General features: G+C 42.6%; 1 protein-coding gene across 50 annotated transcripts in view; it reads left to right on the top strand.

The window, feature by feature from the left end:
• The window catches only part of DOCK10 (dedicator of cytokinesis 10), a 276,098-nt gene extending 256,131 nt beyond the window's left edge, over positions 1 to 19,967 (top strand). For 23 of the 50 annotated variants that reach the window (XR_014830527.1, XR_014830525.1, XR_014830519.1 and 20 more), the window contains 6 exons: positions 6,572 to 6,718; positions 9,721 to 9,931; positions 11,651 to 11,841; positions 14,241 to 14,341; positions 14,481 to 14,619; positions 19,204 to 19,967. Coding sequence is in view for 38 of the 50 variants with exons in the window: in XM_085001312.1 (XP_084857438.1) it covers positions 6,572 to 6,718; positions 9,721 to 9,931; positions 11,651 to 11,841; positions 14,241 to 14,341; positions 14,481 to 14,619; positions 19,204 to 19,320 (906 nt within the window). In the remaining 12 variants the exon portion in view is untranslated. Of the gene's footprint in view, positions 1 to 6,571; positions 6,719 to 9,720; positions 9,932 to 11,650; positions 11,842 to 14,240; positions 14,342 to 14,480; positions 14,620 to 15,925; positions 16,002 to 19,203 lie in introns of all 50 variants that reach the window. The other 27 variants (XR_014830528.1, XR_014830524.1, XM_085001308.1 and 24 more) reach the window with 3 other exon arrangements.
• The last annotated feature ends 305 nt before the right edge of the window (positions 19,968 to 20,272 follow it).

The raw sequence follows: 20,272 nt of genomic DNA, 5'->3' as shown, positions 1-20,272 counted from the left end.
TGCAGCTCCCGTTCAGCCCCTAGCCTGGGAACCTCCATATGCTGCAAGTGCAGCCCTAAAAAGACCAAAAAAAAAAAAAGTAATGAACTGGCATTATTACTCTGGGCATGAAAAGCAGCTTGCCTGACTGATGGTTTTTCCAACCAACATCTGAGATACTGGTTACTAGACAGGGGAAATGAAATGAATTGTGCTCCTTTCCAACGAGATTTTAATGTGGATGTTTACTCTTTTCTTCTTTTGGTCTTGATTGTTCCAGGCTGTGGTAAGTTCTCTCTCTCCATTTGCATGCTCTAATAAGCCTCACACTTCCCTCCATGTGGTTTTACTCAACCTTAACTTTTTGTGCAAATGAACAATTCATATAAGGGTGAGATAATCCTGCTCCCATTCATTTTGGAGTCATCCTGCATTTCTGGAACTAAATTATTTATATTGCGGTTATCTGAATTACAAAAAAATGTATCCTTTCTTTTTCATATAGAATACACTTCTGCACAAAAGTAGATATAGTCTGACAACCTACATACACACACAGAGATAAGTATGGGCACCATATGTTTGAAATATATGGACAGTAGACTCAGTATTGGAGTTTGCCTGCTCAGTTCAGGCCACCACAGTTGAAGCTGATCAAGAAGAACCCAGTGGGAGTTCCCACTCTGGCTCAGCGGGTTGAGAACCCAAGATAGGGTCAGTGAGGATGCAAGTTTAATCCCTGGTCTCCCTCAGTGGGTTAAGGATCTGGCATTGATGCAAGCCGTGGCATAGGTCACAGATGCAGCTTGGACCTGGTGTTGCTATCTATGCCTTTGGTGCAGGTGTGCAGCGGCAGCTCCAGTTCCACCCTTAGCCCAAGAACTTCCATATGCCACAGGTGCAGCTGTAAAAAGAAGAAAGAACAGAGTAGTAAGTGGAATCTCAGAAGTAGTGGTGGCCATTGGTAGGTACCTTCCTGGAATCCTAAAAGGACCCTGCCCTTTTCCAAATGAGTATCGTGGAAAAACGGGGCTTCTCTTTGTTGGTGAGCTCTGAGCACTCTCAGAGGTGGTCGTATTAATTCCCAATATCAATGGTGAACAGAAAACTAAACCTTTATCCAATAAGTCAGAATTAAGTCTCCTGAGATGCAGAAAGAAGTGGTGGAGGAGATTTGGAGGACGAGCCAAGGGCAAGTACCATGCCAGGACCTAGAGCTCGGTGACACAGAATTTTCTTTGTGTTATTTTGAACCATATGAAATTCCCCATATTTGACCATTTTTTATTTACAAAGGTGGCATCTTCATATGGTTCAAGGTAATTATTGCCAAATTAGCTGGAAAGACAAACTCTTTCAAGGTTCACACATTGTCCACAGTCAGCTTGGCTTCTCTGATTGGTACATACTTTTTTGTAATTCTTTCAGTCCCTTCCCCCATCCATACCATATCAGTATTTTCTACCTTCATTTGTAAATTTGGGGTCATGGAGCCTTCACTCACCTACTAAAAGAATCCTTGAAAACCCCTTTACTAAGTAGATGCGGGGGCAACAGGGAAGGGTTGGGGAGAGCTACGTTCCTGGGACCTAACTTTGTTCCTTTTGCAGATTCCTCAATAAAGTGTGCGGACCGTGCACCTGGCTTTTTGTTTTTAATGCTGCCAGTATTCTCTGTTTGTCTTTTATTCCAAAGTCCACCCCAAGCTTAAATGGCAAAGTGTCTTGTTAAATCTGCAGACCCAAGTCCATGCCTAAGCAAGGAACTCTGTAAGTGTAAACCCCAGCTGCCCTTGAACGAGAACTAATGGCGGTCCTCCCAATAAACAGCCATTTAGAGTCTCAGTCATCATTGTTCAAGTGATACTCAAATCCCAGTCCCAGGACACCAGACAGAGAATATGAACTATTATATTCAACGGGAGCAGACAGTGCACTTCATACTTAATGATAAAGAAATACCAGATAAGGGAGTTCTTTGTCATGGCACAGCGGAAATGAATCTGACTAGGAACCATGAGGTTGCAGGTTCAATCCTTGGCCTTGCGCAGTGGGGTAAGGAACTGGCATTGACATGAGCTGTGGTGCAGGTCACAGACGCAGCTCAGATCTGGCGTTGCTGTGGCTGTGGTGTAGGCCAGCAGCTGTAGCTCTGATTAAACCCATAGCCTGGGAACCGCCATATGCCACGAGTGTGACTCTAAAAAGCCAAAAAAAGAAATACTGGATAGGTTTGAACATTCCCCCCCCAAATGTGTGCGAGATGACAGTGCTAAAGATCTAAGATAAAATCTCAACTATTTCATTAGTATAATCCCCGTGGTCAGAAATAATTTCTTTTTTATGATGGTACCTTTTGTCTTTGTAAAATTCACCTCTCGATGCCCAAATTGAAGTCTTGTAATCATGTTACAGAGATTATGGGAATGTAATATGCAAGAGGCTCTTTGCCTCCACAAAGGCCTTTGGGTAAATATTTTAGTTTCCCCTGTGGACTAGCGCTTTCATTTTACAGTATTGCCTAGAGTAGTTAGTATTATGTCTGCAGTGAGCCAGACACTGAAAACAAGCTGGAAACTATTTTGTGGCAAGAACTTTAAAAATGCAAGCCTTGCCTAGCATGAATTTTCTAATGCAGCACCTGCCATCCTTGACTATGGAAATTTTACGCAGAGCCGCCTATATAAAAACATCTCCCAAAGCGTCCCTGACGTATTCATTTCCAGAGTAATGAAACGCCAGTAGTGATCAAACATCAACTGTAATCAATGAAATCCTTAGGCTCTGGTATTTAGCATGAAAGCAAGCCAGTGAATGCTCACTGCATAACTTAAAACATCAGATGGCCCCGGAATGAATTGAGTGAAAGGCCTGGGGGAATTTTATTCTATTCATCAAAGGATGTCGATTCCGTGATTTTTAATCATGCCTGTGTGGGTGTAGCTGCATCTGAGAATCTTGATGGAAAAAGGGGTTGGGGAGAGGAGGGAAGGTGCATGTGTAAGTATATACAACCATCCCTGCCACGTTGGAATGTGGCACACCTTTCTGGCCCCTCTCCTCTATGAAATTCACTGATATATAAACATATGCACAAATAACTGGGTTCATATTTATATGGAACCATTACTCTGCATCCTTGAAGATTTATTCTTCTTAACATTTAGCCTTTTGTGATTTTTATGACCCCTCTTTTATACACCAGATTCCTCTCTGAATGCATTCCTTTGGAAATTTGAATCAGTGGACTGTAATCACAGGGCATTGACCCTTTGAAATCTTAATAGTGGTCCAGGGGCCCTGCAAGATTCTGAAGTACCTGCCACAAAACAGCTAAGAAGGTGTCCGTGACTTGAGTTGTCAGTTTATTGAATTTTTTTTATCGTAACTTGTTGCCTTGAAGTGTCATAATCCATGCGTGTTAACTCTACTGACTCAAAGTCCTTGGTTAACTAGGATGTGTGCTTGTTTCCTAACTATGACAGCTCAGGGTATTTGTTGTCTTGTAAAAATGACATTTTTAAAAATTGAGCTAGCTAGGGAAATGCAGAGTTCACATTTCCTGTTGCCTTGAAATGCAGTCTGCTCATCACCTTGGGGCTAAAGCAAAAGAGAAGCTGCCCCCAGGTTTTTGTCACTTTATGGCCCATTTATAAGTTGCATATTTCACGGGCAGAGCATTACACTTCCTTAAGGTCGTGTCCTGTGCCTCGCTGGGCTTTGCTTTGATGGGTTCCCTGGGTAAAAGGTAAACTCACATCCCAGCCATTTTCACAGCTGCCATTTCTCTGGCTCCAAAAGCTTACACAATCCTTGGCAGACAGCAATTAAATACTACATTCTGCTACACCAGCTCCCGTCTACTCATTTTATAAAATAGTCTCAAGAGGTTTGTATCTCCATGTTCTATTAATTCATGAATTAATTAATTCTAATCACAGATTATTTCTAATCAATCACTTACCAAAAATCAAAATGAGCATCAGACTTTTTACAATAAGGAAAAGCATAGTTCCCAAGCAAGAGAACGTGAAGGTATGTATTTTTAAGCACTCAAAACTTAATTAGGCTGTTACCCTGCATATTAGCTAGAGCTCATATTATTTTACTGACAACTTTTTTCTTTCTTATGGTCAGCACATCATTCTCCTCATCATAGCTAATCAGCACCAATGGCCTGTTGTATCCCCGGCACTGTCCTTAGAGTCTCCTAAGTCTAAATCTGCACTGTTTTCCATCCTCCAGGCCAAGGAGTAAGAGTGAAAGAAAATCAGGTCGTGACCAAGGTTACAAAGTTCATAGTCATGAGAATAAAATACTGCTCTCACCATGCCTTTTCTGCTAAAGCTGGATTCAGAAATTTGCTGGGGTCAGGGGATGGAAATTCACAGTGAAAATGTCTCTGTGTGCTAATTTTCACACCACGATGAAAAAATCTTTTCCTGGAACTTGGAGGCATTTTTGCCATTGAAATGCAATTTGTAAATTTTGCTGTAGCTATTGCCCTGTGGGGATTCTGGTTGATAGCCTCAGAAGTGTTATTTCTCTGCTGTATCAGTCTGTCAATTTTAGCCACTCACTTCTGACCTTGAATCAGACAAAACTCCACAAAGACAGCAACAGAAAAAAACCTAGCAGGCCAGAAGTCATGTGGGAATGGGGCCAGACCTCACCACCCCTACAAAGTCTAGAAGAATGATAAGGAGAGGCTTTTCATGCTTCTAACATCAATATATCACTGTTGTAGCAGCTTGGGGTCAAGGTACTCGTAATCAAATGTTGGTCTTGAACATTCCTCAAAGAAAATTGTTAAATAAAAACACCCATATTAAAAGCAATGGAATCTTATCCATTTATATCTGGCACAAATATGTTCTTTTAAGATATATGCCCTCTAAGAACTATTTCATTCATCTGTTTATTCAGTCAACTAATTTACAGTGAGGTCCTTCTAAAGACCAGGCATCTGCTAAACACTGGACGCGTAATATTGAACGAGATCCTTTCCTGCTTTTGAAAAGCTCAAAGTCAATTAAGGAAACCCAGGAGTTCCCCTTGTGGCTCAGTGGGTTAAGACCCCAAGTAGTATCCATGAGGATGCAGGTTCGATCCCTGCCCTCACTTAGTGGGTTAAGGATCCGATGACACCGCAAGCTGCAGCATAGGTCGAAGATGTGGCTCAGACCCAGTGTTGCTGTGCCTGTGGTGTAGGCCAGCAGCTGCGGCTCCGATTCACCTCCTAACCTGGGACTTTCCATATGCCCCGCAGGTATAGCCCTAAAAAGAAAAAAAAAAGAAATTAGGGAAACCCAAGGAAACAGGCAATTACCTGCATAATAAGAACTGTACTGGTGAATGTGCCTTGTGCCCTACTTTCAGTGTCAGCCCACTTATGATACAAAGACACTGTTCATGATAGTCGAACTTACCTGGATGAAAGTGCTTTACAAGTATAAAGCACCATACATAGGAGTTGTCATCATTATTCTTAGATTGCCTCACGTTAGCTGTGAAAAGAAGAAAGAAAAAAACAGCTTCAGAACATTTTACACATTTTTTTGGACATGTAATGAGTATTTTTTATATCGTCAAAAGTGGTAAAACAAAAAACAAAAAGTATAGCTAAGATTTTATGTGTGTGTGTGACCTCCAGTACCTTCACCCAGCTATTTACTTGAGGTAAACTCTGCAGTCAAAAGGAACGAGATGCACTTGGATTCTTAACTGCAGACATACTCTGGTATTCTAATGCCGTATCTATTCTCCAGGGAAAATGCCCTGTGTCCCTTCAATGAAAAGGCATAATAACGATTGCCTCCGTTATCCTCAATGGCATCTTCCCTTCCCCTTATTTCAAAACAGATAAATAAATTAATAGAAATTAAGACCTACTTGTGCCTACGACTCAGAAACGATGACATGGTGACAGTGCTATTTTCAATCTTACAAAGTCTAGCTGTGTAAGAATGTAAGTGATGTAGTAGCAAAGTAAATTGAATGATGAAATTACATATAGCCAAGTTGCATCAGGCCCCTGATGACATATTAATGTGAAATTATTTTTAAAATATCAGTACTTGGGAGCATCGTATATGTAATTTCTGTTACAACTTTTCACCTGAGATGATGTGGGATGCATATCAATCCATTCAGATACCTTTACATGCTATATAGTGTTTCCTGGGATAATTTCAAAGATATTTCAAAATATTGCTGCTCTTCAAAAAATACCAAAAAGTACTCCAGGCTTGGTGTTCTACACCAGGCTACCACATGAGGGCATTCTTCCCCTAAAATAGATGCAAGCAGGTATTACCAGTGATTTCTACTCGTAGAGAAAAATCTGTATAAATTTATCTCATGAGGTTCTTTGGCCCGACTAGGAGTTTTTACATTCATAACTGATTCTAACATGAAATTTTGTTTTCTTCCTTTTTTTTTTCCTCTGATTTTTGAATTTTACAGAGAGCTCATCTGTGGCTTGGACGGCAACCACAAGACTGGATACATCCTTAGAATGGTTTTTGTTTTGGTGGTGATTTGCCGTTGGAGTTCTCTGATAAAACAGGTAGTTCACTATATGTCTTCCACAGGGTTTTTTTGAAGAAGAAGAAGGTAAAGAGTATATTTATAAAGAACCCAAGCTGACTGGTCTCTCCGAGATTTCCCAAAGACTGCTCAAGCTCTACGCAGATAAATTCGGAGCAGACAATGTGAAGATAATCCAGGACTCCAATAAGGTAGGGGAACATCAATATTCATGCAAGTGCAAAGAACTGGCTTAAGTTTTTTGTTTTTAAACTACATTTATTTATTTATTTTATTTTTTTCATTTTTTTTGTCTTTTTGTCTTTTCTAGGGCCACTCCCGTGGCACATGGAGGTTCCCAGCTTAGGGGTCTAATCAGAGCTGTTGCTGCCGGCCTACTCCACAGCCACAGCAACGTGGAACCTGAGCCACGTCTGCAACTTACATGACAGCTCCCGGCAACGCCAGATCCTTAACCCACTGAGCAAGGCCAGGGACCGAACCCGCAACCTCATGGTTCCTAGTCGGATTCGTTAACCACTGCGCCACAACGGGAACTCCTAAACTACGTTTATTAAAGTTTTAAATCCCTTCCTGAACATGCAAACTTTCTGAGTGTTTTGGGTGTTTTGGTTATTTGCTTATTGGTTGAGTAATTGGTGGTTTGGCTGGGGGCTGGAGGTGGGGTCAAAAACCTTATACATGTTTATTTGAGTAACTTTTAGGTAATCTTAGAAACACCGTACTGAACTCTCTACCTCTGCCATAAGTGGTTTGCATTTGAGTAGCAACCAAAGGGTTAAAGTGATGAGATCCAATGGTAGACTTGGGGGAAAGAGCAGAAAAGCATTTGTTCGGTCGTGGAGTCTTCCTGGGTCATGCCAATTTTGAAACCTATCCTCTGTGATAGTTCCAGATTAGCCCACCACATTGTATTAACCTGCCAACATTCAGTTAACCTCCTCCTGGCTCCAGAAGGCAAATAGTTACATCCTCTGATGAGATTACTCAGAATCTTCTAAATACACTTTCATTCATTTAGCCAACCTCTCTATGAAGCACCTAGAAGTAGAACTAGCACCAGAGCAAGGTACTGGTGCACACACCATCTCTTCCTTCCAGAGCTCGCATGGCTAAGAAGAGAAGAACATATGCAGAGAGCTAGTTCAATAGAGTTCAGTGAAATACCTACCACGGGAGGCACAGCCCACACCTCCAAGTCGTACAGGGGAAGCTTGGAGCTGGGGGCTCCCTGAGCAGCTTGTTCTTGGTTGGCGATGCTTCACAGAGAGGTGAGGTTGAAAGGGAGAATTGTAGGGTGAGAAGGTGTTTGTTGGATGCCAAGGGCATTCTGAGAAGCCAGCAGGTGCAGTGACAGGCAAATTCAAGGAGAAGGTGTATTTAGAGAATGGCAGGTCTTTGAAACACAGGTTGGATAGAAGGGTGTGGCAGAAGATGGAACTAGAAAAGCTGGTTTGCACCCAATTTTATTGGCCTCTCTTGGGCCACCGAAGAGGTCTTTTCTTCCTTGTCCTCTTTTATAAAGCTAGTGTTTGGAGGGGTTTGAGATTATATTGCTGGATCTGATGGAAGCTGGTACAAATGTGTTCATCATTCTTAACCTGAAAAATATGATCCCCTTCCCCATAAAGAGAGACCGAATCAGAACCACTCTCATAGTTGCCTTCCTACAGGGAAAGTGGAGACAGAGTTCCTGGTGGTGAGAAAAATGCCAAATTCGGTCTCCGAACAGCTGGCATCTTCATTCCATCATGCTACCATTTAGCTGGTGATCAGCCTTGGAACAGCTGGGTGGTCACTCTGAGTCTGGTTAAAAATGTAGCCATCCTACAATGCAATTATTAGCAGCGTTACAAGGAAATTCACGACCCTCCTTAAATATCTGGAACTGGACAAGCAGTGGATGCGCAGACAGATGTAGAAATTTGGAATAAGTCTGAAAATCCTTCAAGGAATCATTAGAAAATAGGCTGAGGGTCACCTCTTCTACCTAAGAAAAGCACGAGTCCTTCCTTGACTTTTTAGGAAGGACCCCCAGCCTGTCTTCCTAGTTATTTGTCAAACTTATTCAACCAAAGCAGATTTAGTCTTAAAAATTAGATAGTGTTCCCATTGTGGCTCAGCAGGTTACGAACCTGGCTAATATCCACAAGGATGAGGGTTCAACCCCTGGCCTTGCTCAGTGGGTTAAGGAACTGGCGTTGCTGTGAGTTGTGGTATAGATCACAGACGCACCTCAGATCCCATGTTCTTATAGTGTGGCATAGGCCAGCAGCTGCAGATCCAATTTGACCTCTAGGCTGGAAACTTCCATCTGCTGCAGGTGTAGCCCTAAAAAGCAAAAATAAATAAATAAATAAATAAATATTAAATTTAAAAAAAATTTTAATTAGATAGAATAACAGTGCAGATTAGAGAAAGAATTCAAGAATTTGAAAATAAAAATATCTGCAATCGTGTGATAGGGAGTCAGTTAATCTGCTAAACAGACCAGGAACTTCCTTTTACATTACAAGCCCACAGCCAATCGTCTCAGGCTAGATATATGGCTGAATCATAGAGGGACAAAGAGACCTATTTCTACTCTCAAGAAACTTGTATTCTAGATGAAAGTGACGCTACTCATTACAGAGAAGAAAGAAAGTAAAAGATTAGGAGTTGCCATTGTGGCTCAGTGAAACCAGACATAGTTTCCGTGAGGATGCAGGTTCGATTCCTGGCCTCGCTCAGTGAGTTAAGGATCTGGCGTTGTCACAAGCTGTGGCGTAGGTTACAGATGTGGCTCAGATAGCACGTTGGTATGGCTGTGGTGTAGGACTGTAGCTGCAGCTCAGATTTGACCTCTAGCCCAGGAACTTCCATATGCTGCAGGTGTGGCCATAAAAAGAAAATTTAAAAAGATAAGAAAGAAAAGATTAAATAATATGCCACCACCAGGTTTTAAGTTCGTAAGAGTACCAGCTACATGGCCAGCTGGCTGCAGCGCTAACTCTGCCACCTTCCAGCTGCTTGACCGCAGTCCAGCCCGTGGTTTCCATCCACTCAGCCCTCACAGGGTAGGACTGGCCATTTTCCTCCAAAGGGAGAAGGACAGCTCAGGACATCGAGCCCAGGGGATACAGAGCTTCCCACCTTGCCTTCAGGAGCATCTTCTGCTCACCGCTCTTTCTCTGCACATAATGTCTTCAAACAGGTAAACCCCAAGGATTTGGACCCCAAATATGCCTACATCCAGGTGACCTATGTCACACCGTTCTTTGAGGAAAAGGAACTAGAGGACCGGAAGACGGATTTCGAAATGCACCACAACATCAACCGCTTTGTCTTCGAGACGCCCTTCACGCTCTCGGGCAAGAAGCACGGTGGGGTGGAGGAGCAGTGCAAGCGGAGGACGGTCCTGACAAGTAGGTGCTGGCCCCCAGCGCGGGTCCCCACGCAGGGCCCTCTGTTAGGCTGGATGCGGGGAATACAAGACACTCCAGCCTCGCACCTGAGTACCCACAATGTGCTAACTTAGAAGGGTTTGCCAGGATGCACAGATTTCCCCTTGTCTGTCCTCTTTCAAGTCAGAGACTCTTGACACGTGCACCAGAAGAGAACCTGTCACAGTCACTTTACACACCATTTCCCTTTAGATCGTCCAATGGTGAAGGTCACGGTGTCTTGGGACAGGCCCTCTGAGCTGCCTTCTCCTCTCTCCCTGAACCTATCCTGCAGGGCAAGAAATGTGTGCTTTGGGCAAGAGTCTAAACCATTCTGGAATTGTGGTTGCACACCTGTGAAATGAATGCAGGGACCGATCCCCAAAGTCCCTTCTGTTTCTATCTAGACCTACTCTGTGAGCAGGTCTAACTTTTATTTAGTCAACAAACATTTGCTCAGTGCCTCTAGTAGTGGGGCACTGTTCTGACAATTCAAATAAATAAAACACGATTCTTGGCGTTCCCGTTGTGGCTCAGCAGATTAGGAACCTGACGTAGTGTCCACGAGGATGCAGGTTTGATCCCTGGCCTCGCTCAGTGGTTAAGGATCTGACATTGCCACAAGCTGTGGTGTAGGTCACAGGTGCAGCTCAGATCCCGTGTTGCTGTGGCTGTGGTGTAGACCAGCAGCTGCAGCTCAGATTCAACTCCTAGCCTGGGAATTTCCATCTGGCATGGATTCAGCCCTAAAAAGAAAACACACACACACACACACACACACGTACTTCTTGCCTTCAAGTCACTCACTGTCTGGTAGGAGAAAGAGCCAAGTGACGCAGGAATATCAGGTGAGCACAGCATAAGAAATGAAATGGGGGAGTTCCCGTCATGGCGCAGTGGTTAACGAATCCGACTAGGAACCATGAGGTTGTCGGTTCGATCCCTGGCCTTGCTCAGTGGGTTAAGGATCCAGCGTTGCTGTGGCTCTGGCGTAGGCCGGAGGCTATAGCTCTGATTCAACCCCTAGCCTGGGAACCTCCATATGCTGCAGGAGTGGCCCTAGAAAAGGCAAAAAGACAAAAAATAAAAATAAAATAGAATAAGTATTTTTTAAAAAAAAGAAATGAAATGGATTGGATCTCAAGGCAGACAGAGGGGAAAGATGAGAGGAGATCTGAACTGAGACCTAAGCCATCTTCAGGGGTGAGCAGGTCTGGATGACGAAGTAGCTACATGGAGAGCCACCACATCCAAGCCATGGACCATTCACCTGCACTGAACTTTTCTTGACCTTTTATAATTAAAAATCCAGAACAAAGCTATTATAATATGCACTCTTCGGTACTTCCTTAAGCATTCCTTATTGTGGTTTTGTGTGGTTTTACTTGAAGTACAAGTTGTGGTGGCAGCTGTCCTCTATTCCGCGTTTAGCGACTCTGAAGGGCTAGTCCAGCCTTGGGAATGAGGACCTGTTGGCTCGGGAAAGTGTGGAACCGCATGCCAGGTGGAAGCAGCTGGGGCAACACTGAGAGGGGTGTGAGAGGATAGCACGTGGGAGGAAATAACTCACATACACAGAAAACGTGCGGGATGGAATGCTCTGTGGGCCACGAAAAGATCCAGGATCGTCCTGACGTTCAGGGAACCCCGACTCTTCCCTGACCCTTCTCCTTGAAAGGCTCCTGTGTTGCTTTTGTGCAGCGAGCCACTTGTTCCCCTACGTGAAGAAGAGGATTCAGGTTATCAGCCAGTCCAGCACAGAACTGAATCCCATTGAAGTGGCGATTGATGAGATGTCCAAGAAGGTTTCGGAGCTTAACCAGCTTTGCACGATGGAAGAAGTCGACATGATCAGACTTCAGCTCAAACTCCAAGGAAGCGTCAGCGTGAAGGTGAGCACCGCCCCTGGCCAGGGGAACTGGGCGCAAAACACCCCTGGGAAGTTTTTTTTACAAAGGGTATAACAGATATTTTTCTGTTTGCGATGCCATCCACAGTCTTTATCAGAATCTCCAAAATTTGGTGTTTCCTTGCAAAGGCACATGGGGCGTTCACGTTGTGGCTCAGTGGGTTAAGCACCCAACACAATGTCCTGAGGATGCAGGTGTGATTCCTGGCCTCGCTCAGTGGGTTACGGCTCTGGCATTGCTGCAAGCTGCGGCATAGGTCGTAGATGCAGCTTGCATCTGGCATTGCTGTGGCTGTGGCCTAGGCCGGCAGCTGCAGCTCTGATTTGTCCCCTCACCTGGGAACTTCCATATGGCGCAGATGTGGCCCTAAAAAGAAAAAAAAGGAAAAGTAAACCCATGTTGGTGCCAAACATCTGGAGATAAGCCTTTCTTAAGTTTAGCCAAAGTAAAATTTCTTCTTCCTCAATCCTCCTGTCCCGTCTTCTCTGGATAAACTATGTTCTGTATTCTAAATGCTAACCAATGCATTACTGAATGAATAATTCATTCTCTGTCATGAAGAGCCTTATAAAACTGTTCAAAAACAAAACTGTCTAAAATGATTATCAGTTCATAAAATGTGCATCAGAAGCTCTCTGACTCTCAGGGTCCTGAGAAGGAGCAAATAGCCTGTTCACAGTGGGTGACTGAAGAAACTGTAATAAAGAGGCCCTTTGGAAAAGAATAACTCGGTATTTAGGAAAACCAAAGAGGGCAGGCACCAGGGCTAACAAGACTGAGGGGCCGGCTCCCTCCCCAGACCTGGAGACTCGGGAGAGAAGGGTTAGTGGAAGCAGAGAGAGATCTGGGAGAGCCAGCTGATGGTAGACAGACAGACAGGCAGACAGACATGGTCTGTGCTGGAGGATTGCAAGGAGGAAGCGCTGGGCCTAAATACCCTGACAGGGCTGAGACTAGGGTGGGGCGAGAGACACAAAATTAAAGGGAGCATCCAAAAACTCAGTAATCAAGATAAAATAATATTTTAATGCAGTATTTTCAAAAATCAAAAATAACTTCAAACCTCCCTAATGAACAAAGTATTAAACTGGTAAATAAAGGCAGGCCAGTAACAGTGCCCTGCAGAGCCATGTGGGAGCCTATGATGAAAGGAAAACTCCGTGGCATTGGCCCTGATCCTGACCTGGCTCTCCTCTTCCCTGCCCACTTTTTGTCTGTGTCCCCTTGCCTGACTCAAAATGATAATAACAAAAACAAATTTTTAAAAGCCAGAAGGCAAAAGAACAGGGGGAGTTCCTGTCGTGGCACAGCGGAAACAAATCCAACTAGGAACCATGAGGCTGCAGGTTCAATCCCTGGCCTTGCCCAGTGGGTTAAGGATCTGGCGTTGCCGTGAGCTGTGATGTAGGTTGCAGACAGGACTCTGATCTGACGTTGCTGTGGCTCTGGCGTAGGCCAGCAGCTGTAGCTCCTATTCACCCCCAAGCCTGGGAACCTCCATATGCTATGCCTGGCAGGCAAAGCCATCGTGGATGCCTCAAGTAGAGGATTGGCTTCCCTCTTCTTTTATCTTATTCCTTCCAAGCCCCACAGTCACATGCAAAGACGATAAGCCATAAAAAACACAGACTCTAGTTGCATCCATGTTGCTGCATTATTTTGTTCTTTTTCATGGCTGAGTAGTATTCCATTGTGTATATGGACCACATCCACTTTATCTATTCATCTGTTATAACTGGGTCACTTTGCTTTATAGCAGAAATTGACACAATGTTGTAAATCAACTATACTTTAATTTTTTTTAATAAAAAAAGAAAACACAGACTCCATCACTAATGAGAGCCTACACATGTGTGTGAGCTTGAATAGAACCTTCCATTGTGTCTTCGCACAGAAATCCAATACCTCCCTCCTTGGGCCAGAATCTCAGCCAGACTGACAAGTGAGACCCAATAAAACTGCAGTTCCCAGGGTGATGCCTTAGACCACTACCTCTGTGGAATGTCTTTTATTAATTGTTATGTGTTTGTGTGAATGTTCATAGGGAAAAAAAGTTACTAGCCCAGCAGGCATTTGATTTCACCAAAGTTAAATTTACTTAAGTAAATAAATAGCGGCTAGTTTTCAAAGGTATCAAGCAGAATGCGGATATGCTAAAAACACAAAATGGTGGGCATGGGGCTGAAGTTGGGGAAGGATGGCAATGCTTTGTGGGGTTCAGATGCATCCTAGTGGTTCACTGACTAGCTGGGGGACAGCAGATAAGACAGATAACAAATTAGTAGACTACAAGGTGATGTGAGAGAATTCGGGGTGGGAGAGCACATGATGGGTGCTACCAGCTCAGGAGAAGCCTTAGCCCATTCTCTTCTCCCCAACAGGTGAATGCAGGCCCAATGGCCTATGCACGAGCTTTTCTTGAAGAAACCAATGCAAAGAAATACCCTGACAACCAAGTAAAGCTTTTGAAGGAAATCTTCAGGTAAGCTTCTCTTTGTTGGGATGCTCGTCCCTGAATTCCTTCGGACAGGGAGTCATGAATGCCGAGTGTAACAGCAGCCTGATTTTGAGTGGCTGTTTCTTATGGCTGTTTGTTAATTTGCTTGTTGCTGTCACTAAAGGCAATTTGCAGACGCGTGTGGGCAGGCCCTTGACGTGAATGAGCGCCTCATCAAAGAGGACCAGCTGGAGTACCAGGAGGAACTGAGGTCCCACTACAAGGACATGCTCAGCGAACTCTCCGCAATCATGAATGAGCAGGTAAGGCTTTCCCTGGTCCATTCATAGAAAGGGCCCGTGTTATCCCCAATGCCAGAAGGACCAGAAGGAGTCTCTTTTCTTTCCTACTGCTGAAAACACTGTACTCTCAAGAAAACGCCGTGTGGCTGAGCTGTTCTCCACCCCTCCCCGGCCCCCACCCCCATGGACACCGCCCCTTGCCTCAAAGGAAAGCGATCAGGTTGGAGAAAAAAATCTGTAGGTAAAGATGCGAATCCAGATGCTTTCTATAGTTTTCAGAGATGTTTATCCAAACCACATGCGTGTTGTTTTTCCAGAACATATGGCACCTTTTGGACACCAAGAACATTGAGTGGTGTTCCCGGTAGGGTTTGCTGCCACTCCCATACACATCCGTCACCCCTGATCTCCAGGCCATGATGTGTGATGTGTGACGTGAAGTTCCACAGTTCTGCCACCAGGGGTCTCTGCACCATACTCAGGAAGAACACCAGGACTAGGGTCCTGGACTTGACCCATCCAGACTGCCTCTACAGAGGCTGAGCCCCTGGAAAATATGCAGATTTGGGATAAAATTCAATCCCACACCCTACAAGCAAGTCATCCATGATTTTTGGCATGTATTCAGTTTGTTTTGTAAGACTATGCATAAAATGTGGACATTGAATAACCATAATACTTTTGGGGATGCTGAGAGAATCGTGATTAAAAGTAGGTTCTGCTCTTTTTGGCCTACTTCCCAGCATCCATCAACCCTCACACTCTACCTGGACATCCCATCACACATGGTCCCCTCCAGGAGTTGGACGTGTGAATTGAGGGGGAGAACTTGAGCTGACTTCCCAAACAGCCTCACGCACAGTAGCCATGCACTAATTTTAGCTCCCTTTCCTTTCCTTAAATGGTCTAGAACTTTAACACTAGTCACCAAACATGAAATGTGTCATATGCATCTTTTATTCTAATTGCATCTCCCATATGTTTCTCTTCTTCTCCATCTCCTTCTACCCACATTTTAAACGCTCCATAGCAGTTGGAGAAAGAAATGGTTAATTGACTGATGTTGCAAAGAAAAAAAAATCCCCCCGGATAGGATTCCTAGCAGAAGAGTATTGGTTTGGAATTATTAAGGGGTGATGGGAATTTAATATTCAGGAGTGATGCCTTAACAGCATGGGGAAATTAGAAATCTGAGCATGAAACAAAAAGAGTAAGCAGGGGATCTGAAAGTTGGAAAAGGTGGCCAAAAAATGCTTATTTCCATCTGTAAGCTGCATCTGACCTTGAAACTTGGGGCAAAAATACTTTTCTCTTTTTTTCCTGGCAGCTCTGTCGTGGTCCATGTTTATACAGCTTCTGTTCCTCTGTGTCTAGTATTTCCCTCAGTACTGTGAGCAAAAGTGGTATGTTTTTCTTTCCTTATGTCTATGCTGTTGTTTGTGGCCTTCTGGTCTACCCTTTATTTCTCCCCCCGCCCCCCCATCACCACCACCACCCCAACAGCCTCTATAGAGACTAGTTTTCTCTAAATGTTTATTTAATTAAAATAGCTTTATTTCCATTTCAAGGTAGGTCAAAATGAAAAAAAAAAAAGCCTACTAAAATCAAAAAGCTAAGTTAACAACTTAGCTTTTAAAAGGAAAATGTATACTCTTATCAACTTCTAAAGTACATTGGAGCTCATTTGTATCCAAAACAAAGGTTCCTTCTACCTCAAAGTGCTAAAACAATAGTACAAAGACAAGGACCAGGTGATTAAGAAGACAGAAAAATAATTTCTACTCCAGAAAACCTTTGCTAAGCGAAGCAAAATTTGATTCTGTGCTTCTTGGACACTGATGCAAAGAAAGGAAACTAATGGATTGCACAGGTCTTGCTATTTAGTAAAAGAAATAGATGGTTTGCCAGGAAAGAGAAACTTTCTCCTGGTCCTGAGCTTCTCTGGGGATTTGTCACATAGGTCTTGATACATGGGACAATGACTACAACATACATGATATCTCAAAAAAAAAAAAAAAAAAAACGGTTTCCTTAAAAATGATTTACTCTATGATATGGCCATTTCACAGTCCCACCTTAGATTAAAATAAGGACAAAATATTAATTTCTGACTCTGTAGAGAAGATTCTAGAGGAGGAACTATTTAATTGATAATTGTCAATCATAAATGTAAATTAACCGTAGCAATACTGTAAGTCATCTACAACAAAAGAAGTTATTTTCATGACAACCACTGATAAGTATTTTGAGTTGGTTGTAATTTCAGAAATAGCTAGTAAAGGCTAAGAGTCCTTAAAGTCCAAAGTATTGTCTAACTGGGCATTTATCTCAGTTCAGTTTTATAACAGCAAAAAATTTTTCATTTGACTATAGTTTGTGTTTGAACTCTTATGTTGGAAGGGTGGTCAGATTTTAGCATAATACTGTAATGCATGAATGAGCCATAATCCATAATGCACAAATACCTTCACATACCTATACACACACACACACACACACACACACACACGCATATTTTGGAAACAGGTACATGTATAATTACAGCAAAGAGAGAAATTTTACCCTTAAATTTTTAAAATTAGAAACAGAGTTAGAAAGGATAGATAGACATAGAAATAAAAATATGTAAAGAGAATTAATTATACAATTCATCCCAAGAGTGTCCAGAGAGGAGTTCCCATTGTGGCTCAGCCAGTTAAGAACCCAAAATAGTGTCCATGAGGATGTGAGTTGATCCCTGGCCTTGTTCAGTGGGTTAAAGATCTGGGAACCCACAAGCTGCAGCGTAGGTTGCAGACATGGCTTGGATCTGGTGTTGCTGTGGCTGTGGCACAGAGCAGCTGGCAGCTGCAGCTCCCATTCAACACCAAGCCTGGGAACTTCCATGTGCCTAAAATGCGTCCCTGATAAGAAAAAAAAAAAATTTTTTAAGCGTGTCCAGAGAAGTCTTCAGTAAAATGCTAAGAGTGAAGCCACTACTTAGTGAAAGAAGACTCAGTGTAAGGAGAGAGATGGAGCAGGGTGAAGCAGACGCTAGTGTGTAAAATGGAAATGTGGAAATGGAGCAGCTTGGGTTACTAAAGTGACAGACAGGCAGTAATTACCATTATAGGAAGCCAGAAAGCCACCCTATTTTATAAAGAGCCAAAACCCCTAAAAACCCCCTTTGATGGAGGCCAAGTAATACATGTAACTAGTGGATGAAACATCAACAGAAGATGCTGATTTGGATCCTGTTTCAAAGTTTAGAAGAATGACAGTATAGTGAAGTCAAGCTGGCAATGGAAATCAAATATAAAATACAGAGAGGGAGGGAGTGGGAGGGATCGGGAGCTTGGGGTTATCGGATACAACTTGGAATGGATTTACAAGGAGATCCTGCTGAGTAGCATTAAGAACTGTGTCTAGATACTTACATTGCAACAGAACAAAGGGTGGGAAAAAAAATGTATACGTGTAAGTGTATCTTGGCCCCTATGCTGTACAGCAGAAAAATAAATTAATTAATTAATACAAAATAAAATAAAATACAGAGAATGGAACACACATACTCTGTTACGGTGCCAAGCAAGGTGGGAGCCAAAGGCATGTGGCTTTTAGAGTTTCAGATACTCTTTGGATACATGATTTGCCAAGTGCTTTAAGCACAACTGTGATGTTGACCATAAAGGGAGTTTGTTGGTAGACTAGGATACATGACTGCTGGGTACTTGGTGGGGACAGAGTGGCCATTCTAGCCCAGAAGAGCCGTAGAGTTAAAGAATGGCAAGGCATAACAGTTAGCAGGAAAATTGTCATAACCAGAAATGTTAAATATTCATTAAGTCTCTTTTGCACAGAGATTTTAGAGGTGCCTGGTGTTTCTACTGCTGTTATTGTGTTCACCTGTCATCATTTGAACAGATCTGATGGGAGAGTATGATTTAGGCATATTAACATTATTTTCCAAAAATAAAATCAGACTGAGGTGCTTTTATTTTTTTCTTCTTGTATTTCCATTAAGACAAATCTTTAAATGAGGTTTCAGACGTTTGCCTCTTTGGACAGACTTTGACAATACAAATTATAAAATTGTAAATAAAATTCCAGAATTACTCAAACACATTCATAAGGTTCAGTCACACATTTAAATATACATATATATTTAAATATATACATATATGATAATTGAAGAGTATTGAGAAGGCACTTAAAATCTTCCCAGTGCCCCTCTGTATAGCACTAGGAACTATATCTAGTCACTTATGATGGAGCATGATGGAAGATAATGTGAGAAAAAGAATGTATATACATATATGTGTGTGTGTGTGTGTGTGTGACTGTACAGTAGAAAACTGACAGAATACTGTAAACCGGCTGTGATAGAAAAAATAAAAATCATTTTAAATAAAAAAAAATCTTGTCAAGACAGCAGAGACATGGGCTAGGGAAAACACTTCTTCAAATCTGCTTTGATAAGGGCATTTTCAAAATGTACAGACGCCCCGTGGGGAATTAAAAAAAAAAAAAAATCACTGTTCTGGGTTTTAAGTTTGTGTCTGGAGATATTAACACAAACCTCTCTGGGATCGTTTTGTGTCATGTTGCGTTTTGTCCTGTTTCAAGATTACCTACCCGGACGACCCATCAAAGCGAGGAGCGGAGCGAACTTGCACTCGGGTCAGTAACAAGGCGGCCCCCACTCTGCCCACAGTCTCCATCTCATCCAGTGCAGAAGCCTGAAGGGAGTCTGCAGCATCAGACCCGCCTCCAGGAGAACTCTGAATTTGCAGCTAATCTCGGGGAAGAGAAAGAGAAATTTAATTTATTTGATGTTTTTATGGTGTTAATACTTTTTTTACCTCGCTAGCTTGAGAATTTTGCCAGCCTCCAGATTTGCACATTTCTGATCTCTTTTTTTTTTTTTTTTTTTCCTTTGATTGAGCGGCGTCGATCAAGCCCGGCTAAATATTTGCTATGAAATCCCAGTGAATGTGTAGCTCGAAAGCAAACCGTTCAGTTTGCTGCTGGTTACAGTTATGTTCCATACCCAGTCCTCGTACACATATTTTAAAGGTCAAAGTGAATGTTTTTGTAACATGTAAGCATATTTCGAATGTAAATAGAAGATTGTAAAATATATGGTTTTTACCAAATTTAAAAGAACGTTTTTAGTTAATATTGATGACAGTGCTAAAATTATATGAATAACATTTCAGATACCATTATATTAAAATATTTGTGTATGTGTACAAAAGTGTTGATAAATACTAATCTTTAAAGTTTGTGGAGTTTCTTTATTTGTAATATATGTGCTCTTAAAAGCAGTGAGATGTGAAATTATGGAAGCCTTTTGTGGTTAATAGAAATAAAAATACCATTAATTTGCATCTGGTTCCCTCTTGAAGAGCAGGCAAGTTGCTACTAACAGTGCTTCATTGGGGAGTTCCCATTGTGGCTTAGCAGGTTAAGGACCAATGTTACCTCTCTGAGTATGCAGGTTTGATCCCTAGCCTCACCCCATGGATGAAGAATCTGCCATTACCACAAGCTGAGGCATAGATCGAAAATGCAGCTTGGATCGGTGTTGCTGTGGCTATGGCGTAGGCCACAGCTCTGATTTGACCCTTGGACCAAAGAACTTCCGTATGCTGCAGGTGCAGCCGTAAAAAGAAAAATAAATAAATACAAGTGC

The sequence above is a fragment of the Sus scrofa genome, chromosome 15 (genome assembly GCF_054392235.1).
Source record: "Sus scrofa isolate SSC_HxYL_T2T_F1_AM1 chromosome 15, Sscrofa_HxYL_maternal_Yorkshire_Landrace_v2.0, whole genome shotgun sequence".
Taxonomy (NCBI): domain Eukaryota; kingdom Metazoa; phylum Chordata; class Mammalia; order Artiodactyla; family Suidae; genus Sus; species Sus scrofa.
Note: the sequence above shows the minus strand (reverse complement) of the source record. Positions and strands in the feature narration are given on the sequence as shown.